The 26,356-nt window shown below is 41.4% G+C and overlaps 2 protein-coding genes across 2 annotated transcripts in view; one reads left to right on the forward strand and one right to left on the reverse strand.

Annotated features, from left to right (window-relative positions):
• LOC141809782 (mitochondrial adenyl nucleotide antiporter SLC25A23-like) overlaps positions 1 to 13,029 on the reverse strand; it is a 16,050-nt gene extending 3,021 nt beyond the window's left edge. Inside the window, exons 1-10 of the mRNA XM_074696971.1 lie at positions 12,273 to 13,029; positions 5,504 to 5,627; positions 5,319 to 5,406; positions 4,237 to 4,348; positions 4,000 to 4,158; positions 2,641 to 2,793; positions 2,349 to 2,462; positions 2,001 to 2,168; positions 1,703 to 1,853; positions 1 to 1,142 (exon numbers count right to left, since the gene is read on the reverse strand). The exon at positions 1 to 1,142 is cut by the window's left edge and continues 3,021 nt beyond it. Coding sequence (XP_074553072.1) covers positions 961 to 1,142; positions 1,703 to 1,853; positions 2,001 to 2,168; positions 2,349 to 2,462; positions 2,641 to 2,793; positions 4,000 to 4,158; positions 4,237 to 4,348; positions 5,319 to 5,406; positions 5,504 to 5,627; positions 12,273 to 12,485 — 1,464 coding nt within the window. The 5' untranslated portion in view covers positions 12,486 to 13,029 and the 3' untranslated portion in view covers positions 1 to 960. The remainder of the gene's footprint in view (positions 1,143 to 1,702; positions 1,854 to 2,000; positions 2,169 to 2,348; positions 2,463 to 2,640; positions 2,794 to 3,999; positions 4,159 to 4,236; positions 4,349 to 5,318; positions 5,407 to 5,503; positions 5,628 to 12,272) is intronic.
• Positions 13,030 to 14,272: 1,243 nt separating this feature from the next.
• Positions 14,273 to 25,028, forward strand: gps1 (G protein pathway suppressor 1). Its single transcript, XM_074697302.1, has 14 exons — positions 14,273 to 14,459; positions 16,133 to 16,225; positions 17,239 to 17,420; positions 17,846 to 18,010; positions 19,569 to 19,704; positions 19,909 to 19,986; positions 20,095 to 20,155; positions 20,276 to 20,361; positions 22,316 to 22,410; positions 22,500 to 22,605; positions 22,718 to 22,798; positions 22,928 to 23,065; positions 23,158 to 23,292; positions 24,684 to 25,028. The coding sequence occupies exons 1-14, from the start codon at positions 14,427 to 14,429 to the stop codon at positions 24,756 to 24,758; spliced, it is 1,464 nt and encodes a 487-aa protein (XP_074553403.1). The 5' UTR covers positions 14,273 to 14,426; the 3' UTR covers positions 24,759 to 25,028.
• Positions 25,029 to 26,356: the final 1,328 nt, after the last annotated feature.

A 26,356-nucleotide genomic window follows, 5' to 3' on the forward strand; every position in this document is an offset into this window, starting at 1 on the left:
CTGTCCTTTTTCTGTCTGACAGTCAGGCTCCAGTGACCACCATCACTACAAAATTAATCACAGACATTGTTTTCAGCAAAGAAAAACACAGATCTCTCTTCACTCTGCTAAACTTCATCAGCTGGCGTGGTGTTGTCACAGAGACTTAGACGTGCTGCAAATCAATCTGCTCCTGCTTGACCCAATGGTGAAGCTAAGAAGTAGCATGTTTGGTGCTGATAAACTCATTTTAAAGAGTGGGTTAAGATTAGGCATGTATTTAGAAGGGAGACTTTTTCATGATCATCCAGAAACTCCTCACAGCCTCTTCAAATCTGCTTTGCGGTGCTTTGAAATGAACTGAAGTTATGTGTTCTGTACAATAAAAGGATTTTCTGCTGCGCTGCTCTGATTGTCTGTATGTCTAATTTGCACTGGGAATGAACTGATTGGATTGAGACCTGTGAACAGGTCTGAAAACACCAGGTGATCTGATCAACCTCATTGCAACTCAATTTGATCAAAATTAACTCAATCAAAAAAGCTGGTGCCCCCTTGTGGTTAAAAAGTAAAGTCAAAGAAGGATAGAAGCTCTTTTTAATAATCAAACTATATTGAAAATGATTTAATCTATGGCTTGAATATATTTTCTTCAGTGAGGAACTATGCCTGTCCACACACCCCTCTAAAAAGCATCTGTTTCTGTCGTATGTCAGGTGTTGACTTTGGAGTGAAGCTGCTGGTATAATTTCAGAAACACAGAGAGAGAATGCTCTTCTGCTTCGCTAGAAATGCTAGTTTTCTTCCTCAGTGTCAATAAATGAACTAATTCATCCACAAACCTCTAAATGACTCAGTCTTGATGGAGCAGAATCGTCAGAACAGTCTGTTAAATGCTTCTCCTCCCTCACAGGAAACCATAATAACCTCTCCTGCTCCACCTCCAGCCACAGCAGCCTGACCTCCCCTCGTATTCTCGTTCTAATATCTGACCCCCAGCACCTTCTTCATGTGCTCGTACACCACGTACGAGATACTGACAGCAGGGATGACTTTGAGGAAGTTAGGAGTGATTCCCCTGTAGAGTCCCGGGACACCTTCATGAGCCATGATGTGTCTGAACTGTCCCACCATGGTGAGCTTGGGTTTACCTTCCGAGATAGCTGGAACCAGAGGAACAGAGAGGGTGAGACAAAGAAAGATCCCATGCCAGTCGGTGTAAAGCCCCGTTTCCACCAATTTGGGTCATCTTGGTACGGCAGGTGTTACCAATGATTAACCCGAAATGACCCACTTTTTGTTACCCTTCTGTTGAGGCGCCAGACATGACAGAAACACAGCAGTCTGCTGATTGGTGGAAAGAATCGTCACTTCCTGTGTGACAGTGGCTGCTGTATTTCTCCTGGCGGCTCACAGCCTTCTCTGACACAAAGCTTGGTTGTTCTTTGTATCAAAGAGCCCCATGCCAATCACAAAGAAGACGAGTTGCTGGGCGTCTTCATCGTTGCTCTTTGTTTACTGTGTCACGGGTTACGCTGTGTCACGCTGGAAACGGACGCTGGTATTGGCATCCAGCTTTCACGCCGCCCACCAAGAAGGGTACAGTTGGTTGTGGAAACATCAACAGAATCAGGCTTAACTGATCCAACCTGTACCAAACCATACTGATCCAAACCAGACCACTTGGTGGAAATGGGGCTGATGTACCTCTAGTCTGCCTCACCTTGTGCCTGCATGCGAGTCCTGATTAGAGCCAGTGGATACGATGCCAGCTGCCCACAGGTGCTGGAGATGGTCCCACAACCAAGCAGAACCAGAACTCCAGGATCAGCAGAATCCACACAGAACCTCTGCAGCCAGGCGTTCTTTAGAGTCTGACAAAGAGTGGTTTGGAACAAACAGAAAAAGACACATTACAAAAATTAAAATACAAAAAGTTTTTGAGACTTTCTGGCAGCTTTGGAAAGATTCAGCTGATTATATGGCTGCTTCAATTTTGGATTATCTAAACACAGACTCACCTCATACACGGCCAGGTCGATGCCGGCGTAAGGGATGATACCGATTGTGTTGGGCAGATATCCTCTGTAAAATGCTCGAACTCCCTCCGTTCTCAGGATCTGTCGGGCACAATCAGCCATACCTGAGTACTGACCTGTCTTCCTCAGAGTCAGACGAGTCTTTAGCACCTGAACAGGAGACAGAAGAGGGAATGAATCACTCACTGGAGAGTTGAAGGACCGATTTTAACAAGACCACATAGGAAACCGCCTCTTTTAAGAAGCTATTAGAAATCATTGGTTAAAATAAGAAAATGTTTGAGCTCCAGTATGATGGGAAGAAAGCGGCCTTTACGATTTCAGACTAACCTCCATGGGGTAGATGATAGTTTGTGCTGTCGCTCCGGCCAGAGAACCAGCGATGAATCTCTCCTGAACCCTCAGAGTGCCCCCTTCTTTGCTGCCCCGGATCACGTACTTTATCTACAGACAGAGAAGAAGGAAGAAGAATGAATTAGGAAAAAGAGAACCGATGCATGAAGCAGAATGAGTTACATTAACAGAGTTTATTTTCCGTCATGTTACCTAACACAGGGGCACTGATGACAAAAAGTATAACTAGTAAAGAGACTTTCTGATTGGATGATGAGATTTCACTGACCTGTTCATAGGCCATAAACTTGATGGCAGATTCAGGAGCGATCTTCAGGACGTTGATGCCGTTTCCCCTCCACAGTGAGGCCACACCCCCCTCCATGACCATCCCCTTCAATCCAGACCACAGGTTCCCCCTTTTGGACGAGGAGCCATGTACCTGACAGACAGACAGACAGGTCAAGTGGGATGACTTCAGTTAGGTGGAGGTTTTGTTGGGCCAAAGAAAAAACAGAGATTTTACATTTCAGCCTTCAGATAAACCTTTATCTCCTTGTCACAAGATGTTGATTTACTGTTTTGTTGTGGGTCACGGATTGCAGATCAGCAGTTGTTTAAGTTGTTTGGAACGTTGCTGTAGTTATGATCCAGCTATGAGCCAGCACATTTGGAGTTTTCAGGATTTTGACTAAGAGTAATTTCAATGCTTTTTCTTTGTGATGAAAGTTGAAATTCTATTTTGAAGCCAAAGTTATACCAATGTATGCTAACTGCTAGCATATCAATGCAATTTCCCACATATGTTAGCATCAAGCTAGCGCTATTTTGTTTATATCGTTTTTGGTAAATAAGGAGATTTATACCAAGTCTAATGTACTGAATAGGAATCTGCCGTGAGAGAGTGATGTACATTTCTTTGTGTGTTTAGTTCTTCAGTCAAACTTTAAGCTGAAAATTCTGAACCAGAGTTTTCTTGGTGAGCTGTTAACATCTACAAAGCTAAGATAGCTGCAGCAGACTAGTTGACATAAGGTCCGGCAGCTCCAGCATTAAGTAAAGAATTGTGTGTCTGAAACATGGTCTGTGATTTGCCCTGGAGTTTTTTCTTCACAAATTATGGGCATGGTCGATTCTCATTGCATTAAAAACACCAAAGTCTTTCAGTTATAACAAATTATCAGAGGTCCCCAGGTGAAACTAGTCTCATGCAAATAGGGCTTGTGATTGTGATACAGGAACTTTGGACTGTTTGTCTGTCCCCTGAGTCCTGCTTTTTGGGTCCTTTTTCTGGTACATCATCACAGTTTTTGCCAAAGTGTCAACAAGAAGGAGAGGATTTGTTGTTACAGCTTTGCAATTTTCTATAAGCCACTCAAGTGTTTGACACAGCAGAGTAACATAAAAACATAGATCATTACACAATCCAGCTGTTAGGATTACATGTGAATCTGTGACACAGCTGATTTTGTAGTTTGGCTGAGACATTGTAGACAAACTCCTGCAGCTCTTTAACACTGATCTCAGTGAGTCAGTGCTGCTCCTGTGGATTATCAGAGTCAAGTCCAGACCTGTTCATGGAAAGGGTCCCCAGATGACTTTTAATATGGACTGGAAGCAGACAAATGAAATCTAACTGTGGACCAACCTGCAGAAAGACCTTTAGGCGGTCCAGAGGAGCCGTTCCAGTCCTGGACACAGCCCCTGCCATTGCTCCAGCAACCAGCTGCCTCCATACCAAACCAGACCGCCGCTCCTTCTCCGAGAACTCATCAGGTACAGTCAGTTGTTCTCCGATATCAAACATCTGTTGGAACAGCAAAACTACACCCTGTCAGAGTGTTATCACTGCAGTGAGAACACATCAGGGTGGCATGTGACTCACATGAGAATGTTTCCAGTGGTGCACGATCTCCTCCATGTTGTGGAAAGGGTTAAAAAGGAAGTGATCTCGCCATTCAATCCAGTCGATGGTCATTGTGCCGTCTTTGTCCATACTGAGAGACAGAAAGAGTTCAGACTAAACAGACATGTTAGATCCCTTACACAAAGACATGTTGAGCTGTTACACTGTTGGTGTAGTTGTGCAATGAGTCCAAGAAGTGGATGTGGCCAGAGTCAAGAACCCCCCACCCCACCCCACTCCCTCTGCATGGAAATTAGAATTCTACCTACATGGAACATTCACTTCATCCCTTCCTGATCTTTTTGGACCAAAATGTGATGATTTTCACTCATGTGATGTATTTGTGATTCTCCATCAGAAAATACTCTAAATACTAATTCTTCATGTCAGAACAACAAAAAACATAAATATTCTCTCTCTTCTTCTTCAACAACAACAACATCCTGACTTCCAGGTCAGGCAGCAACCTCTGGTCTAAAAATATGAGATGATGCTGAAGTGCTAAACTCTGTTTCTCCAGTGTCTGTTTGAGGCTGGCTCCAGAGCCACAGGAGGTTAAACCCAGCCAAAAAAAGACGTTTTCACAGCGGAAATAGACATATTTACAGCCTGGTTCAAAAAAACCTCAAATGCTCAAAACTTCTACAGACTGCCCCTTTAAGTTGTGAGGCCTCTGTAAGCCCTGGTAATCTGAGCACCACTGTCTGGCTACTTTGATGAGGAAAAGAGTATTTATGAATGAGAGTTGCCCCTGTTTTGGTTGACGGGTCACTGTGACAGCAACTTGTCATTTATCACATCACGTGTCGTCCACCCAGATCCTCAGCGGCTTCACAAGCCCAACTAAATCTTAAGATAATTAAAGTCATTAGGAAAATGCTTACTGAAGGAATAAAGTGGATGGATAAGTGGGCATACTTCATGTTTTTTCAAAGTCTATCAAATCAGCTCCCAAATTTTAAAGTCTGTGGTCATGGAGCTAAACCACATGTTTTGTTTTTTTGTTTTTTTCTCGGCTCATTCTCCTTCTCCTCCTCTTCTCTCATAAGCTCTCTTTTTACCTTTGGAGTATTTTGGAGGCCTGCTCCAGACTGACTTTGACTCCCAGTTGGTGCAGAGAGTGCTGGATCTCTCCCACATCAATCCGACCTGCAAAACAAAAACAGGTTCAAACTTAACATAGCAACAACACCTGTCTCTTTGACCTCCACACAGGTAGCTACTGTGAGCCTTAGCTCACCCTCACCGTCATTGTTGCGGTCCAGGCTGTGGAACATGAGCAGCAGTCTCTTCTCATGAGCCTGCAGGTACTGAGAGAACTCCTGGAAGTCCAGCAGTCCGTCATGATTCATGTCACTCTCCAGGACGATCTGTAATGAAGCAGAGTGGGCCTTTCAGTCACTCAGCAGGGGGCACACATACGGCTAGAGGCAGCCTGGTGCTCACTGAGCAGGGATCAACACAGGGTTAGCAATAACAACAGGTTAGGAGAGGATGAGTCAGGTACAACTGGTCAAAGTGTGCAAAGGAAAAGGAAGTCAAAATAGACATCATTCAGTCTTTACAAATCATTCCCCCTCTGGAAAATCTGGCTTTGCTTTTATTTATTTTATTTTATTTGACCGAAATGTTGCTTCTAAAAACAGAGTAGACTAAAAAATTAGCTCTAAATTATTTTACCATCAAAACTGCTGCTTTTAAAGTCAACAAACTGAGGTGACAGGGACAAACTATGATGCTGTGACATGTTAATGCCGCCACAACTCATTATGAATGTACAAGTTCTGTTAACGCAATACCTTGAACAGGTTTTTTCAGTCTAAAAATGAAGGATGGAACAGTCCATGGTCCATGGTTCAGATCTTATCATGGTTTTGGGTTCAGTTCAGTGTGGTGTAAACTGTTGTTGTTGTTTTTAGCAGCCCAGAATACCATAGATCTCAACAAACCACTGTTACAGTTTTTTTATCAGTTATGTCATGTGCACTCATGTAAAACCTGAAAGAAAGAGGCAGTTTGCTCTTTGAAACATAGTTAAAGCTGGTGAGACATTTCTACTGTCAAAATGCCAACTCCTCAGTAAGGACAGCCTCCATTGGCTGTCACACAAGTTGCTTTAAGTTGCTAAACGACAGCATCACCTAATTTGCACAACAATCAATTTGCATGTAAATTTCAGGGACTCTGTAGGAGAGATACCTGTCCATGTTTTGGATAGGGGAAGTGACTCATGGCAGCACCTGCAGCTCATTTAGGAGAGTACGGCACTGTTTACACAATGTTTCACCCAAAAACGCAAAACACAGCGAATAAATCTGCGTTTATACGGCAAAGCTGAGGGCCTGAAAACGCTGTAGCAAGCATGTCAGGCCTGTGGGTGGCGCTTGTCCAGGAGTGGCTTTTGGTAGATCTCCACTGAAGTAGAGTTGGGCCGATCATCTGGTGTGTTGGTGAATGCTAAGAGCAGAAGTGAAGCAACAGATGCTCATTTAGTTAAAGACAGTCACAGATTCATCAGATTCAGCAGCACATGCTCAACACGGTAGATCACCACGGTGATCGTAACAATGGTACTGTTGGACCCATTCAATGCACTGGTGCATAGCGGAGTGTGACGTCAGCGTTCCCACTGAAAACGTCGGCTTACTGTTGACACAGAAACAGAGGCGGCAGCATTTCAGGAAAATTCCACTCTGGGGGACGTTTTTCAAAAGTTCGTGTTTTAGGTTAGCTAAAATGCTGTTTCCGTTTTGTTTTGTTTTTGTTATTTTTTACTAACAGGCAGCCGAAACACAACAATGCAAACAATTTTGCGTTTCATCCTGAAACCGTTGTCGTGATTTTAACATGCTTTAATGTCAGAGTCTCCTAACTTCAGAAAAGTTGCTAGTATTGCTTTTTAGAAAAAAGTTGCTAGAGAGGTCTTAAAAGTCATTGAATACAGTGACAAAGTGGCTAAGTTGGCTCGGTCGCGGTCATCAGAGATCAAGCTGAAGCTCAGACAGCAGAAGGATAAAATGGCACTGGCAAATCCTCTAACCCCTCTAACTTCTCCACTCTTCAGCTGTCCCACTGTACTCCATTACCTTGTGTTGCATATGCCTATGATCAGAGCTACACACACTCCTGACTGAGTCATAAAACAAATTTAAAAAAAGGAAAACATGAACTGAACGACATACATACCCCGAACTGAGTCAGGTAAACCAAACCGTTAAATTTTTTTCATAAACCATTCCATCCCAAGTAAAAAAAACGCAAGTGATGACTAAAAACAGTGTATAAAGCAGCATTTTTGACCACATTAAAAAATCATCTTCATTATCATTCATCATGGAAATGCAGTATTGCAAGGTTTTAAACAGGGTTACATGCTACACTTTAATTCAACCAGCTGAAAAAGACAGTGGTTTGGGTAAATAATGTCTCACTTGGCCTTCCATATGAATAAGTTTGTGTACTTGTAGGTGGTGTGGTGTTAAGGAGGGTCAGGATGTGTAGGGTCAACGGGGTTCACAGGTGAGAATAGAAAGTGAAGCTTTGTGCTCTGTGCTGCAATTCAGGATGAATCCTTTCTTACCTGCAGACCTGATCCAGTCCTGTCTTCATGAGCACAGAGAGACAGAGAGAGACAGGAAAAAAACCCACTGGATCCTGTTCTTAAAAGACTGGAAAAACACATCCTTACACCTCCACTGAGGAATTTGTAGGTAGATGCTAAGTAAAGAAAAACATTTCTGTCTTTAGGTCACTCTTTGGCAGCAGTGGAGCATCTGGGGGGTAGTTTTTTAAGTGGCATTGATGAGGTACTTGTAAATGTTAGCATATGAACCACAGGAGACGTTGGTCAGCTCAGCCCCTTCACCGAGGAACCTGCAGCTTATCAGTGCTCGTTCTGGCAGCAGTGTATAGTGCTGTAAATGTAAACATTGTAAATCTGAATTGAAGTTAAGAGAAAAAAAAGCACAACTTTTGCAACCCAGCAGCAGTAAGCAACAGTCCCACGGAGTGTGCATTGCGCCGTAGTCTGAGCCCCTCTTAGTACTTATCTGCTGTGAACTCTTCTCACATAAGAGTCCTCCACGGTCAGAGAAGTGTTGGCAGTTCATTAGTGAATACCAGTCTGAATGGTTCTGTTCTTTTAACCTGTGAGAACCTGACAGACTGAAGAGTCCAAGAGAGAGGACCCTTGAAATGGTACACTGAAAAACACAAGTTGAGCTTTAAAGAAAAAATATGGAAACTCAATTTTTCAAAACATTATTTTTTTCTAGTTTTATCTGCACTGATTTAACTCTTTGTTGTGACAGCATTTAGTAATGGTGAGTGAGGGCACAGGCAGTCGGTCTGTGCCATGTGAAGCATATTATGCATATTAGCATATATATGTGAATATATATATATATATATATATATATATATATATATATATATATATATATATATATATATATATATATATATATATATATATATATATGTGTGTGTGTGTGTGTGTATGTGTGTGTGTGTGAAGCATAGCCTGTTCCCCCTGTACATCATGAAACCAAATGAATCAAACCAAACATGTGACTTTAACCAATTGTGTTAGTTCAACATAAATAATGTTATTTAAAACAAACTATTTGTGTGTTTGAAACAGTTTTATCAAGTTGGACCTACAGTTTGTTTTTTTCAGTGTGGGGACAACGGTCAGACGCACAATTCAAACAGACACTAAACTGATATGTTTTCACCTACATCAAAATATTACATCAAGGTCGCAACAAATTTGAAAAACTGATCTGATACAGAAAGATACAATAGAAACCTGAACTTCAAAGTATGGAGTTTGAGTTAGCCAAAAAATTTAAATAGAAAAACTGATTAAAAGTCCTTTTTCATGGTGTATGTGGACTTGCCTACTTGGATGAAGTAGATCAGGGCTAATTTAAGTGAATAATCACATAAAAACATCTTGATAATAACTTCATTTTTCTATGTAGACCCAACTCAGAAAAATTAAGTTTTTCCAATTTTTCACCTTTTAAACACCATTACTTTTAAAATAATAATAAAAATAATAATTGCAATGACTTTTAGATGAAAAATGAGTTTGGTTCACTTGATATTTTTAGAGGCAATGTGTTGTTTTTCAGTGTAAATGAAGTTTGTCTTGGTCTAATTCTGTGGTCCTGCATAAACAGATTATCTTTATTTTCAAAACAGACTTACATTTTTTAGACTGGCTTCAGCCCACATTAAGGTTTACAGGAGAGAAGGCCTTATCTTGTTTCACCCCATGTTGGAGGAGTGAAACTTCTCTAATTGCACACCAGGACCTTTGAAAAGAGTGATTCTGAAAAGCAAAGAGGCAGAGCGTTCAGCCTCCTCACCATAAACTGCACGCCTTTCATCATGAGAAGTCCCATCAAATCTTTTAAAAGAACCAGTGAGATGAAATCCCTGGTGACAGCCAGTTTCAAGTGGACACTCGTGGAAATTCGCAATTTTACACACGTTTTAATTTTGGAAACAGGAGTTTGGCACTCTTCAGAAGTGAAGCCAATAGATTCAGAGCTCCTTCTACTAATAGCTGTTACAATGAGAGGTGATGAAGTTGCAAGTTCTACAGTTATAGTCAATGAAACATACACACACACACACACACACACACACACACACACACAGACACACACACAGACACACACACAGACACACACACACACACACACGCACACACACACACGCACACACACACACACACACACACACACACACACACACACACACACACACACACACACACATACTTACAATAAAAGTGGGACACACTGTCTTTAAATGGCGACAGAAAGAGGACACATGGAGGACAGAAACACCTGCAGGGGGCTGATTCATGTTCTGCTAAACGACGGTACCATCAGATTTTTTTTTTGTGATGAGATGTTTGAAGAGGAAAGTGTATAAATATAAAGAGAGATGAGGGTTTTTTCCTCCACAGCGTTTGACGATGCCTCTGACTGTCAGTGTCATTAAAAATAAAACCCGGTCATCAGCTCAGTAACAGAAACTTGATCCTGTATCACACTTTCACAGTGGGAGGACTTCCTGCAGCTCTCAAAGAACCATTATGATGGAACCTGCTGTGCAAATTCAATTACTCCCTCCGAGCTTTTCTAGCTTTACAAAAATCTGAGACTTGTCCATCGAGTTTGTTCACATATCCTGGGGTTATCTTTCACCTGGATTCTGGCTTAAATCGCACTTTTATGTATGCAGCCTGCAAATAAACCAGAAGCTGCAGTGTTTTATAGAGCTCTGTGTGCTGTGTTGTAATAAAGAAATGGGGTGAAACACACACTGATCTCATTCCTTATTGATCAGCTTTAAATCCAGCCTGCTGGTAGCACAGGAGTGTTTCACTGTGATGAGAAGGTTTCCCTGTAAACTCACTCAAAGAAACTGTGTGGACTGTAGGGACGCTCACTCTTCTTGTAGGGCTCAGAATAGGGGGTGTCATATTGCAGGTGTTAATTTCTGATAAGACTTGATGATTTTAGTGACAACCTTCTGAGCTGGCTCTCCACAGGTGACAGAAACATAACAGGAATCCCTCAGACTAGTTCAAAGATGATCTCTAGAAAGCATTTACACGCCAAACCCGAAATCGATTTCTCTGGTTCCCCTAAAAGTGTTGTAGAAAGTCTTTATATACATATATATTCATCTCAAAGAATGTTACCCAAAGATGCGTTACAAAAATCTGTTTTATTGGACTGCAGTGCCACCTTTTGGCCTGGTGAAGATGTCACTCTAAACAACGTGAAATGAATGGAGATCAGATTTTCTTTTTAACTCTACTTTTCTTTGTTCAAGTCAACTTTTTACCAGATCTAACTCCACGAGGTAAGGTATTTGTCAACAGTTAGGTAGAGCTACGCTTTGAAATGTGACAATAAATAAACTTTGTCAGTTTGTAGCGTAGTTTAGTAGCCGGCTCTATTTAGCTCAACTCACAGCCCGGTGCTCTGAGACGTGTCTGTAACTCCTGGCTCTGTCCTACCAGAGCTCATCTACCAACTCCAACCTCACCAAGCAGAGCTAACGTAACCTGGCTCTTCATTTTATTGCTGACTCCCAAGTTTGAACACACCACAGCAGAATAACTGCTGACTGTGGGTTGGAGTCAACATTAGCACAAACAGATTAACCTGGGTTTTAGCCTTTAGCTCGTGTGTTAGCCTTTAGCAGGTGCTCTATCTCTCTCCTGTTTATCTTTCTTCTGCTCTTTTGTCTGTTTTCTGTGTGACAGTTATAGGCTCCAGTGTCCACCATCACTACAAAATTAATCACAGAAATCGTTTTCAGCATAGAAAAACACATATCTCTCTTCTCTCTACCAAACTTCATCAGTTAGTGTGCTGTTGTCATTGAGAAGTGCCATAAACCAATCTGTTCCTGCTTGACCCGATCAGAAGCTAAGAAGTAGCATTTAGAAATAATCTATATTGGTGCTGATAGTGTGGATTAAAGTGTAGATTACTATCAGGTACATATCTGGAAAGGGGACTTTTCAAGCACACTAAAAATCTCTTCACAGGCTCTTTGAAAGTTTGAAACATGTTTTTTATCATTCAACATTTTTAAACCTGGGAAACCCAAACAGATTCAAGTGTAGATTAAATCTAGGGGAATAACATGATGTGAAGAATAAACTGACACATTGAGTAAGTAAACACACACACACACACACACACACACACACACACACACACACACACACACAAAGTTTAATCTGAAAGTAACTGGTTTGTAATGTGAATCTGACCCTATTTGAAATGTTTTTTCAGCATTATCGCGAACTGACAGGTTTTTTTTAGCCTTTCAGTATTAACATATCTCTGCGTCACGTCGAGTCTTTCTGCTGACGCCGCTGACCCTGTGAATGACACTGAGTAATCCAACCTGTGTGTGCATCTGTCCTGGTCTGACCCGGACTTCCCCAATCTTAACCAGGCCGCTCCGTGCCTCACCTCCTCCGCCTCCCCCTGGTGAAGACCCCGAGCAGCCAGTCCGATCCGTAGCTCGTTGATGTCCACTCTGCCGTCATTGTTCAGGTCCAGCTGTCTGAACAGCTTCTCATATCTCCGCTCCCGATCTGGGTCCAGATCCTCTCCGTTGGATCGGTTCTCTGAGGGTCCTCGGTGATGATTCTCGGCGCAGTGCTGGTCCTGGTCTTGTCCCATGAGAAAGACGAATCCGTTTTAAATGGATCCCTAGCCGAGCAGAACGCTGTCAAACCTGCAGGGGGTCTGAGCCGGTCCACACAGAGATGGGACTGCTGCTCACACCGAGATCGAGCAGAACTGGAGCTGAACGTGCTGCCTCCTCATCGTCCTCGCCCTCCTCCTCCTCCTCCTCCTCCCTGGTAAATGATGGATGGATGAAGGATGTGGGTCTTCAAGGCTCTTATGGAGTCTACCTGTGTCTTCCCTGCACGAGCTGGTCCCAGCTCTCATCGGGATGAATTAAAGTTTCGTCACAGCGGAGCTCGTGCAGCAGCAGCCGGTTTTTACCGCAGTCTGACACATCTGTGCGCGCGCAGCCGCCTCGTACTGTCCAGCGGGTCGTTTTAATATTAACGATTATTTGTTGGGTAATCTGTCACAGATCAAAGAATGCCAATCTGCAACAGTACCAAGAATGTGTCAACCTGACCCGAGAATCCTCCTCTGCCTCTCTACTGCATCACGCATCACCACACCATCCACTGCGCGCGCTCACTGCACGTTACGCAGCTTCACGAGAAGGGGTGGAGAGGAGAGGAGAGGGTTATTGAGTTCAGTCACTGACTTCGGTCATGTTTTAAAACTATATTTGCTACATGTTAAATTCCGAGCTTTGCGCTTCATAATAAAAACAAAATATTATTGGTGGGAAATACATTAATGAATGATTTGATACATTATTTTGTGAAAATGTCTTTTTTTTTTTTTTTTTTTTTTTTTTTTTTTTTTTAAATACGGTAGTCCAGAAAGTCAGCTCATGAATTTCTATTCCATGCAATAAAGTCACGGAACACCAAAGACATCGGACGGGAATTGGTTTCTTAATGTGAAAATAGGTCACAAAAAAAATAAATAAAAATAAAACCTCTTAATGCAACATTTCATAACATGTAAACGTTTTCATACAACACATTACAAAAAGCAAAAGTAGCTAAGCATAGTGTTTTGTTAAATTACATATATTTTTGGGGCAGATAGTGACATGTTTCTTTTATCCAGAGGGATGGCTGAAAAAAAATGATTTATTTATTTTTTTATATATTTTTATGTATGGTATCATAAAATATTTTTGCTGTTCACCCTCTGAACCACCATATGTTGGTCCAGTAGGTCACAGTGAGTATGACTGTTATCTTATTGACTATAAATAGCTTTGATAATGAGGATTGTGAGGAGCAGCTGAAGGTCGGGGAACAGCCTGCTAGGCATCATAGGACTCAGACAGAGATTTGAAGGGATTCACTCACAACTCCTCATGTGTCACAGACAATTATATCGATGTTTTTCTATTTGCACTTTTTTATTTATCTATTTAAGATAAGACAAGTTCAACTATGGAAGCCCGATTCCAGAAAATTTAATTTCCCCTGGTGAAAAAATAAAACACAAAAAGTTAAAGAAAAAACAAACAAAAAAATTGGAAAGTCATCGTAATGAAATGGCCTGATGAATATGGAAGTCCATTTCCGTCTGAAAAAAGAAGTTGAAAAAAAAAGTTCAGTCATTATTATTATTTTCTCTGTATGCTACACAGTGACCTGACATATCCTTTTTGGAAAATGAATATCTCCAAGAAAAATCGAACTTCAACTAATTGGCTTAGGTCTGACATCGAAACAGGCACAAATGAAATTCCCGTTTTTAAGTCTCTGATCAGAAATCTTCGTCCACTCTACTTCAATGCCCTACGGGTTTTTTTAAATTTGTTACAGACGGGATAATTTCCACACGATACACACATTCGTCCAGCAGGTGGCAGCAACGCCTCACCAGTAAACTTGTCAGCCGTCGCTTAGATAAAAGAACAAGAACTCGCACCGTCTGCGGACTGCTCACAAAAACATATTTATGAAAAATTTCTTCCTCACCTAACGACACCGGAGCCAATAATCAAACGAGATGCCTTTACCCGTGCAGGTCTTTAACTTTCAGGTAAGCCTTAACACTGTTTGAAAAAAAGTACAGAAAACTGAACATGGTGCATTCTCACTGACTGTGTTGTTACGCTAGTTATATAGCTAGGTTAGCTTCACAAACTTAGCCACAGTTCATTATCCTAAATAAGTAACGCACATGCATATTTAGTGTATTTTTATGACTTTCATTCATGCTTTATAAATGAACATTATCATGTTTGACTGTACACCACACTCTGAGAACGAAGTCATGTATTAGGTAAATGGTGAGTGTTCTTTGCTAATGGTACTGGTTGTACCGAACGTCCCTTTTTTTTCTTGGTAATGAAAATGAAGGGCAGAGATCAGAAATTAGCGTCGTATTTATGAACACAAGTACTGTTCACTGCATTGAATAACGCCGAATTAATAAAAACATATGAAACCGTCTTCTAGTTCCTGTAATGTGTTTGGTTTACCCGTAACCGTTGATGTTCAGACCAAACCTAAAGAAACAGATCATATAAGTGGAGTTTAGCTCTGGAGGCTGAAAGCTAATTGAAGGCCTCTGGTGGCTAACAACATGCACATCAACAGCGGCGCTAAAAGGGTTAGTAGAGCAGGGTTTGCTGCTTAGATTCTTTATCTAAAGTAACAAGGAGATGGAGAACAAAACAAGTCAGTTTGTCAGTGAAAACCAATGCTACATGATGCTGACCGTGACAAGTCAACTTCCTGTTGTTAGCAGTTTGTCATGGAAGCCTTTGCACACAGCTAGTATTAGCAGAAGAAGTGTCAGATACCAGGGGCGCATCCAGACATTTTGACTGGGGTGGCCGAGGTTGTGCTCTGACTTTGTTTTTGTCATTTATTCTGTCTCCAATAACCACATGTTCTTAGATAATTATATTATTAACCCTGTTTGGTTTTCCTGACTGTTTTTTTGAGTGTTTTATGTTTTACTTTCAAGTTGCCGATGCAAAAGAATTGAAAATCGTATCATAATAAGAAAAACAGATAATTAGTTTATTAGGGATATTCTTTCTGATTCCCTTGCTATGCTCTGTTTTATGGGAAACATTGTTTCTAAAGTTAACAGTACTATGTGAAATGCAAAGACACAGAATTGTCAGAATATCTCATCTAATGTAAGTCTTGTCTTTTACAAAGCAAATAGCTAATCTGAGTCAAACATTAGGAGCAGCACTTCACATAGCCATACCACCTGTCTGAATTAGCATAAAGGGGTCCAAAAAGCCACTAGCTCTGCCCAAATCATATCAGTGGTGACACCAAACCACCTTTATGAATTAATCATGCTCATGTTTTACTTACTGTTCCATACAAATTTGAAGAACTGCTGTAGCTACTTGTTGTTCCCTAGTTAAGATAGCACACATTGTACTATTTACCCTCTTTGCAGGACAATAGCATTGATGCCCATATGAATGTATTCTGACTTGAAATGCCCATCCCATGAACCAACACAATGGTAACTACCATTGGCAACAGAAAGCAGCTCCTGAAGCTTTCCTTTGATTAATCCAGGATCCAGGCAGTTTTAAGTTATAGTAGCAAATATTTTACTACACTGTGTAACATATGATTCAAAGATCACAACATGTTTTTTTAATTGTCAAGCATATTTGAATGTTGGATGTTGTATAATGATACCTACTCACCTCTGTACTGGCTGCACGTTTTTGTCAGGGGTCTGTGGAACCAATGCAGATTGATGCAGACCCTCAGGAGGATCAGCAGAATGCTCCAGACACGAACTACATTGTGGAGAACCCTACACTGGTAAACCTGAAACACACCGACTCATTCAAACATGAATCCAATGAGTATCTTAATGATAGCTCTGTGGCAGAATTTTTCCCATGATGTTTATGATCTACCAGGTTTGCTGCTTTCAGTGTGGTGCTAAAGCGAAAGCTCCAGTTGTCTGTTCACAATGTTGATACATAACTTTAAAGAGGGGGTATCATAATAGCTTTACATGATTTGTGGTTCCAAAAGTTCCTTTTTTACTTTTTGAGCCTATTTTGGAAAACACTTATTTCAGTGTGTCTTTTAGAAGTTTCCTTTTGAGCTGCTGTCTCTTTAAGACTCCCCTCTCCACAGGCCCTTTTCCTTCTGATATTCCGGCCCTCTGGAGGCCTGTCAGGGCATAGCTATGGGCAGACTTCGAGGTTTGAGGGCCATCACTTTAATGTGCCATTAACCATTTAGGGGTTATTCAATAACCTCATCATTTGAGCGAGTCTTTTGAAGATCTTGTGTTATTATTATTATTATTATTATTATTATTATTATTATTATTATTATTATTATTATTATTTCATTTTTTTATTTTTTTAGAAAAAGACTGTTTTGAATAGTTTGCAGACAGATTCAGGTATTTTTACAACAAATTAATATGCTGTGGTTTAAAAATCTGCACACAGTATAGACATCTAGCATTGCTACTTAATATCAATGAAGTATTATACCGTCTCTTTAGTGATTAGATGATTTCATTAGCCAATACTAAAAACTTTTGATGGCATGAATCATATTTGATTTTTCTCTGATTGTCTAGATGACTTCTTACTGAGTTTTATGAACATGTTACACAGACATCAAGATGACGGAAGCTCAGTAATTCTTTGCTAATTGATTGAATGCCGTAAAAGAGTCTGTTACAGTGGTACTAATTGTACAATATACATGTAATATCAACTGCCTGTTTATTTCAACTGCCTGTCAAAACAATCTTTGTTGTGGACCTGCTTGGTGACTTACGCTCCCCCCTTTTTTTTTTCCCTCTCCAGGACTTGGAGCAGTATGCAACCAGCTACAGTGGATTAATGCGTATCGAGAGGCTGCAGTTTATTGCTGAACACTGTCCTCAGCTCAGAGTGGAAGCTCTAAAAATGGCGCTCACCTTTGTCCAGAGAACTTTTAATGTCGACACATATGAGGAAATCCACCGCAAACTGACAGAAGCCACACGGTAAAACTGCGGATAGGACAGAGTCTGATCTGACTAAGACAAACTTTGAATAGACCTCATCTGAGAGAGTTAACAAAGCCGATGATGAATTGTTGGCTGTTAGTTTGGGCAGATTCTTTTTTTTTTACTACAGATTCCTTGTTGATTTGTTGTCTTTGAAACAGATTTCATGCCTCTGCTTTTTAACTCCTACACCAGTAAAACACTGAAAGATAACATTCCTTTTTTAGAAAATCCCCCCGTGTGATTGCTGCCTCGTAGCTTTTGGTTTGTTAAACCACTGTACCACTTATTCAGAGCTTGTTGTAACGTGTAGGAGATGTTATTCCACTTACTACTGAAGCAGGATGATGCAACCCTACATTACTGTATTTCTGATGCAGAATAATACTTTGATGTTTATTATTTTTTATTTCTGGATACAGAGAAGCACAGGGTGTACCTGACACAGTGCCTGAAGGTGGGGCCGCCCCTCCCCCTTTGGACTCAGCCTGGGCTGAATCAACCAGGAAAAAGGCTCTGCTCAAACTGGAGAAACTGGACACTGACCTGAAAAACTACAAGGGAAACTCCATCAAAGAGAGCATCAGGTAAGAAGGGAAGAGTTTTACAAGAGGGACATGAGATTTCGGGCCAATCCCAATTCTGCACTTTAGCCTTTGGTTTTGTGCGTGCATGTCTGGTGAAGTGGTGTCCCAAATCTCCACAAGAACAAGGGGAAGAGCTACACAGCCCATGAAACAAAGACAAACTAGAGGGTATCTGACGTTTTGGAGGAGGAAAAAGTTAATCTTGCAGGTGAAAAACTTCATTATTCTATAAAACACAGCACATTCTTTCTATAAAGACACCAACAGAAAGGAGAAGGCATGGACTGAAGGAGCTGAAGTTTAGGATGGGAATTAATTACCATGAAAGTACATCGTCATGGGTGGGATTCCAGCAGGAACATGTGGTTCTCCTGTGATGGTGGGTACAGGCGCTGCCCTGCACTGTCCTGCGCTGTGCTCCAGAGACGCATCCAGAATCAATTGGCATGCGCCCAAAATTCACAGAACTGCGCGGTGCTCACGCTTTACGTGTGAATTAGTAATCCTGATATCGGGTTTGGACGTTCGGCTCGACCACGAGTCCGTCGTAGAGCCAAAAAGTCTCACAGATAATAATGTAGCTTTCGGGCCCTCCTCACATGTCTTCATGGCCTGGTTGTATCTGGCTGTTTCAGCTTTAGGTGGTGCAACATGTTTGTGGTGTTGCCACCCTTCGTGGTAATAGTTCTCCTGCACATTTTGCATTTAATGTGTTTTGCTGCATGTCTGCTCTTAGGTCAGCCAAACCACCTCCACATCAGTGAGGTAGCTCCTCTTTTAGGCTCTAAATCCTCAAGTGAGGATGAGGTTGATACTGCTGTGCTACTTTCACTCTCTGCCATTGTTGTTTTGAACACAGCAGGGAGCGTAATACGTCATTGCGCCTCTGCACTGTGAATATCGTGAAATGACAAATTTATATTGTCAAAAAATTATACCAGTACTATAGTAGACGGCATGATGTGGCACACCCCTAGGTGACAGATTTACAGCAGACAGACTTCTCTACAATGAACTGCATTTCATGAAGGATCAGACAGATTAGCTGCATTCAGGAGCTGCACTAGCTACATGAGCTATGATAAGCTAACGTTACAGTATTCAGAAGCTGCATAATATAGCTTCTGAATACTGTTTCATTAGCTTAATGTTAGCTTTTCCTTGCTTAGCTGTCTCATCACTCATGTAATGCAATCGATGGTAGTGAAGTCTGTTTTCTGCGAGAGTGTCATCCTAATCTGACATCAGTTTAACATCACTTTGTAAAAATCTGTTTGCTTTGGAAGAGAAGAAACAGTTGCTCTGCTTATGACTGCAGGAGAGGGACTAGGGGTGGTGATGTAGTGGGAGTCGAGTGGCTTCTCGTTTCTGAGAGATGTGTTGTCACCCCTTCCCCTTGGCCCTTTAAACAGAGGACTTAGGGGTAAGGGTGGAGGAAAGAGTGACCAATGGGATTGGCCCGAATTCATTTAGAGCTTATTCAAGTTATTGAGTAGCACAGCAGAGTTTATTGAGACACAAAAACATAATCTGACCTGATGTTACACCCCCCCCACAGGAGAGGCCATGACGACCTGGGCGATCACTACCTGGACTGTGGTGACCTCAGTAATGCACTTAAGTGTTATTCTAGAGCCCGAGACTACTGCACGAGCGCTAAACACGTCATCAACATGTGTCTGAATGTCATCAAGGTATGCTCACGTCCTGTGATGGAAATCACTGCGGCAGTTAGACACTAAAGTTCTTTATGCTTCACTGGTTTAATTTTCTGTTCCAGTAGTTTCCATCTGATCAGCTTATTTTGCATTCATGACACGTTTCTTAATTAGAAACTCACTCCTGAAAAACCCCTCCTGCAAACATAAAAATATTCTCCTCCTGTGCTCCCTCTCTAGGTCAGTGTTTACCTGCAGAACTGGTCCCATGTGCTGAGCTACGTCACCAAAGCAGAATCCACACCTGAGATAGCAGAGGTGAGGCAAACACTTGCTCCTGCAGGGGTCAGAGGTTACTCTGCTCATCCAACTTTTGAATGTAGCTGAACTCGGAGGGGTTTAATGAAATTTGTCTTTTGTTTGTAGCAAAGAGGAGAGCGAGACAGCCAAAACCAGGCAGTACTCACCAAGTTAAAGTGCGCTGCAGGTAAGACAGTGTCATGCTCTGTGATGCTCACCAACACTGATCCTCTGCTGTGTCACTGAGACTGTTTGGAGATTTAGTGTCTGACATTGTAAAAACGTGATCTGTGTGTTTGTGTTTCAGGTCTGGCAGAGTTGGCCTCTCGGAAATATAAACCTGCTGCTAAATGTTTCCTGCAGGCATCTTTTGACCACTGTGACTGTCCAGAGGTGAGCCCTACATATTTGTCCAGGTGTATCCAGAAGCAGTGATTTAGAATAAAGGGCATTTAAGACTTTTTTTCATTGTCTGTGTATGAAGAGTTAAAGCTAACACAAGCCTTCATTATTAGCCTTTGTAATTTAAATCATCCCTGAGAGTGACATGGTTACAAATCCTGTAAGTGCTGTTTTTATCCGCTGCAGCTCAGCAAGTGTTTCAATGACTCTCACTTAAAGTCCTCTCTCATTTGTCTTCTTCTGTTTAAATGCATCCAAAACAATAAGCTATGGAAATTAAATGTGCAGCTTATTTAACAGCTGTTGTGTCAGATTATAACATAAACATCAAAAAGTAGCCCGCTGGTTTCAAAGTCCAGGATAATTTTCCTTTGAGCCCTTTTCTCTTTATCAGTGAGTGGGTGTTATGAAGACTTTTGATCAGATTTTCACTTGTAGTCCAGCAGAGGGCACTTTGACTCTGAGTTTACATTCCTCTGAGCAATGCCTGCTGCACAAGTAGTAGAAAGTCAAAATAACTAGTTGTTCATTTAAGAGCTGGTTTCATTATGATTCATATCTTATGAATACCAAAAGAAATTAAGTTGTGTGTTCAGTTTAGCAGGACACAGACTTCATATCTCAGATATTATCAGCTGCTGGTTGAATTACTGTTTCCAATCCATCTCAACCAATCACAGCTCACTCCAGCGACACGGCTCTGATTTAAGCACATCTTCTCTCTGGGGGTGGTTTCCAGTTTAGCAGAATAGACTCCTTTGCTATGAAGGATATCATAGCAGTCCTCTATGTGTGTGAGAGATCCAGGGTCTTGTTCAGTTCAGTACCAAAAAGATAAAATATAGGTCTGCAGTCTAGTGAGGTCCGGATGACCTTGACAGTCAGGTCATGTATGTCCCTCCAGAAGTGTTTCATCCTTCTGCATTCCCAAAAGATGTGCATGACTATCCCAGTTTACAGTGATGACATCTAGGGGGTGAATCAGGACACATCTGACTCAGGTGGAGTGGAATAGGGTACATCCTGTGCATAAACTGATAATTCTTTTCATTTATTCTGTTATAGGACAGTGAAATAAAGACAGTCTGGCACATAGCGTCCCTCTGATCCTCGCTAAGATCACATCTCAAATCTTTTTGCCATTTATTCTTGAGTTGGGGTCAGGGAAGAGGTCTGATGGTCCAACAAACCATTGTAAAAATCTATTGATAAAATTCTGGTTTTAAATCTGCAGAGGATTAAAGTATTTTTTTTGTTAAACAAATTACGGAACAGGTAAATACCATTTCCTTCCATTTTGTCTGCAGGGACTTCATTCAGGGCTGGCAGTTCTGGGTTAGAGGATAAAGGGCAAGCCCAGAGACTTTGTCAAGGGTTCCACAGAACTTTTTCACACCTTCCAATCCCTGATTGTGTTGTAGACTTCATATGTTGGCTTGACTAAATGTGCTTGTATTGTTGATAAATGGTTATGAGGTTATGGAGGTAGGGAGAGTTCTTCTCCTATGTTGATCCAGTGGGCATCACCTTGTTTTTTTTACCCAGCTAATCAGGGCTTTTGTCTGGGCAGCCCAGTAGTCCATCCTTAAATCTGTAAATCCCAGTTCACCTTTCTCTCTGGATGAGACTCAGTGGAAGGGCAGCATTTTATTCATAGACTAACATGTATATGTTTTTAAAATGCATGCGATCTTTGCAAAGCCAGAATGGGCTGTGTGGCTAATCGGGGATTACATTGATAAGGAGAGCCGATAGCACCAATTATAACTGTATTTCCATTTGGGAATAAATGGTTAAAATCAATGAGTGTTCCTGACTGAGGTAAAGATTCAAAGAGTCAGACCAAAGCCAATCAGAATCAGTCTTTTAATGGTCTAATCTCATAGTTTTTCATTTAATACTAAAGCACACTGATGTGTGCGTGTGCGTGTGTGTGTGTGTCCAGCTTCTCTCTCCCAGTAATGTAGCTGTGTATGGAGGTCTGTGTGCTCTGGCCACGTTTGACAGACAGGAGCTGCAGCGTAACGTCATCTCCAGCAGGTAGGGAGCTGTAGAAGTTTATTATAACTATAAACTGCTCTTTGTAAAGGATTTTAAAATTTTATCTCCTATTTTCATTTTATCATCAGTTCTTTTAAGTTATTCCTGGAGCTGGAGCCTCAGATCAGAGACATCATCTTTAAGTTTTATGAGTCAAAGTACGCATCCTGTCTGAAGCTGCTGGATGAGATGAAGGTGAAAACATGAACCTCTCTGTTTAAATACATGTTGTGTTTATACTAAAGAAGAGTGAAGCTGTACACGTTACAGGAGTACCTGACGTGATCATGTGACATTTCTCCCCCAGGATAATCTCCTGTTAGATATGTACCTCGCTCCTCATGTCAAGACCCTGTACAGCCAGATCAGGAACAGAGCTCTTATCCAGGTCAGACTCAGAGAACAAAGGCTACATCCATGTTTTCTGACTGTGCGCTATAAGCTCACCATGTTTATTTTAGCTTTCTCCTTCAAGTAATGTTATTACAACAGTGTGCACGCCTGCATGTGTGTTCAGTATTTCAGTCCATACGTATCAGCGGACATGACAAAGATGGCTCAGGCCTTCAACACCACAGTCGCTGCTCTGGAAGACGAACTCACTCAGCTCATCCTGGAGGGACTGATTAATGCACGCATAGACTCACACAGCAAGGTACACACACACACATATACATGTAAATATTTGTCCTTTTTTTTAGTTTGCATCATTAAAAACTGCGTTGATCTCTGTGTTGGTGTGTGTAGATCCTGTACGCTCGGGATGTGGACCAAAGGAGCACCACGTTCGAGAAATCTCTGCAGATGGGGAAAGAGTTCCAGAGACGAGCCAAAGCCATGATCCTTCGAGCTGCTGTTCTGAGGAATCAGATCCACGTCAAGGTACACATCACATATTTACAAGCAGGGCTTGACATTAACACCCGCCAACCTGCCAAATACGGGTGGATTTCAACAGTGGTGGGTAACTAGCTCCTACTAGCCACTTTAGCAGGTTGAATTATTTAGTTATAGTTTTCTGAAAGGGCATCTGAGATACTAAACCCGTTACAGTGTGAGACTATGACACTACAACTCCCATGAGCACACAGTGTTAGCTCATTGGTCTGTTCATGAAGCCTTTTGCTGATGTTGCTGCTGACAGGAGCTGAGACTCCGTCTGTGGCTTGGACACCGAACAACTCCTGGTGTTTAGTGCCTGTGAATGTGATTAAGAGAAATAAAAGTTCACTCCCGTGTTCTTTGCAGGGGAGGGGCGGAGAGAAGTCCACATAGAGAAAGATGCAGATGCTGTAGGGAAAATATGTAAACCTTGTAATATAAAAAAACCTACTAATTGAAGTTATGTATGTAAATAATTCACTCTGGAAATACTTTAAACAAACCAGATCATTCTGAATTAATACCACTTATAGTTCAGTGTGAACTATAAATGTTGCTTTCCTCTTCATCACACATTTTTTGACTGATGCGGCTTATAGTCTGGTGTAAATTATAACTCAGATAATATAGTACTTTATTACGGCAGAATCACTGTTGTACATAAACCTTTAAGGGGACAGTGTCTATTGCTAGGATTTTAAATTTAGTTTAGTTTATCTCCTTTACTCCCTCACCACTTCTTTTCTATGTAATAATAAACTACTACTTTTATGACTTTGTCATAATAGTCTGCATGTTTTCATAGAAAAGGAGAACGACCTGATCAGATCTGAATACCTGATAATGACCTGTGACGTGAAACATTTCTTCAGTCTTGATTTGAGTGTGCACAGGGGCCATTTACACTTAAAAAGGTTATAAATCTAGTTCAGGTAAACTTTAGCATGTCACGGTCTGCTTTAATCATATTAAGACATAAATATCCATCATCAAAACTGGCTTGTAACTCTGGCTAACCACAGGCCACAGTGACTGGTGAGCAGAAAAGTTAATATCAAGCTCTGCCTGAATGAAGAAGAAAGTGTTTTTTATGCTTGTAACTCTAAAATCTGTGGTCAACTTAATAATAAACATGACCGCAGGTTTTAGAAAGACTTCATTTGACTATGAAGTAATTAATGGAGAGCAGATATATGTAACAAGTGTAACAACTGACAACTGAAGATAATAGACATCGGTCTGCTTCTCGTGGTGTCTTTGTACGTGAGCTGAATAGTACTGAGAGGAAGTGAGAATTCAGAATCTCTAATGATGGTTGAAAAATAACTTTTAAATAAAATTTGATTTTCAATCAAACTGATTGAGTGTCTCCTGCATTTCCCCTGCTGCAGTCCCCTCCCAGAGAGGGCAGTCAAGGAGAGCTGACTCCAGCCAACAGTCAGACCAGGATGAGCACCAACATGTGAGAGGAGGAGGAGGAGAGAGGAGTCTGCAGGAGAAAACAGCTGCAGACTGAAGGATCAGCCATCATTCATCAACACCCATCATCACCCTCCACCCTTCCCTGTCCGTCACCAACAGAACCACCACAGACTCTGTGTTCTCCAATGTTCTCCGTCAGCTGATGCTCTTTGGTTACAGTCTGATGATGTGACGATGATCACCTCTTTGTTCTGTTCATGATGGAGACTCACTCACCTGAAAACAAAGTTTTAAATAAAAACACACCTACCGAACACTCATTGTGTGTGGGTCATTGTGGGGTTTTTTTTTATTGTCACAAAAACCTGGGTGGTGTCAGAGCTGACTGTGTGGTTACAGAAACAGTTCATCTCACAGCTGCTGCAGGACAGTTTGAACTGAGTTTAGAGATAAAACTGTTCAGTACAACAGCATATTTCTGCAGATGAAATAATTTAACCTCATCATTCAGTAAATTTATCCTGCTGCTTGTTGAAGGAGACAGGGTGCTCCGACGACTACACGAGAGTTTCAGAAATGGAGTCAAGGGAAAAGGAAAAACTCAAATATCGGTTCAGAAATAAAGCAGAGGGAAAAGTCAGTGAAATAAAACCAGTTCTTTGGATGTGGTTTGATGCAGTAAGATGAGCGTTTTTCTGGGACAATGAAGCATTTGGAATTAAAGAGAGAGAAATAATTTATTACGCCACAGATTTACTCTAACAATGACTCATCCTGCTGCTCTGTGAAGGGTTTGATCCAGCACTAACACTCCAGGAGTAAGATGCTCTGTCACAGGATTTGTGCTTACATTTATGTTGCATACGTATTATTAAGGAGGGGAAATGGAACACCGGCTTTGAGACAATCAGACAACTTTTGCAACCAGGGGAGGACTTAGAGACTGGATCGTTCTCCTGCTTTCAGGAGAAAGTCTGTGAACCAGATTTTCTTGGAAAAATGAGACAAGTCAGCATTTTTAATTAGTTAAGTAAACTATACATGGTAATAAAGGTTGATAGGCACCAGGTGGCAGTGTTGGAGCGGTTTACTCTGCTGTGAAGCCTGGAGACAGCCAGTGAGGTCTGACCTCTGATAAGCGACGTCGTTTTCAGTCACAAGTTTTTTTTATAAAGAGTGTTTTTACAGTGTGTTTCTAGTGTGACTGTGGGTCTTTATTGACAGCAGTGGTAGAAGGTAATTTTCTTCTAACTGTGCGATTTAGAAGATTTCAGGATTGTCAGATTGTCCAATGAGAGACACAGCTCAGCTCAAAGCCTGTATCCGCTGATGGCTTCATTTATCAGGAACAGGTGGGTGACGGCACAGAGACTACATCCATAGGCAAAACCCGGTATCACGGTTGGGAAAAATGATATCTTCTAATCTTTAAGTGTCACAGCCCTTTGATTGAATGGCAACCAGTCCAGGGAGTACCCCGCATCTCACCCAATGACAGCTGGGATAGGCTCCAGCCACCCGCGACCCTGAACAGGATAGGGGTTAATAAAATGGATGGATGGATCTTTAAGTATCATACAGGTTAATGTTTCTGTGTATTATACATTCAGTTGAAGAAAGTAAGAGTGTTGTCAAACATCTT

Source organism: Halichoeres trimaculatus, unplaced genomic scaffold, assembly GCF_033239565.1.
Source record: "Halichoeres trimaculatus isolate MK-OKI-2021-1 unplaced genomic scaffold, fHalTri1.1 fHalTri1_scaffold_20, whole genome shotgun sequence".
Classification (NCBI taxonomy): Eukaryota; Metazoa; Chordata; class Actinopteri; order Labriformes; family Labridae; genus Halichoeres; species Halichoeres trimaculatus.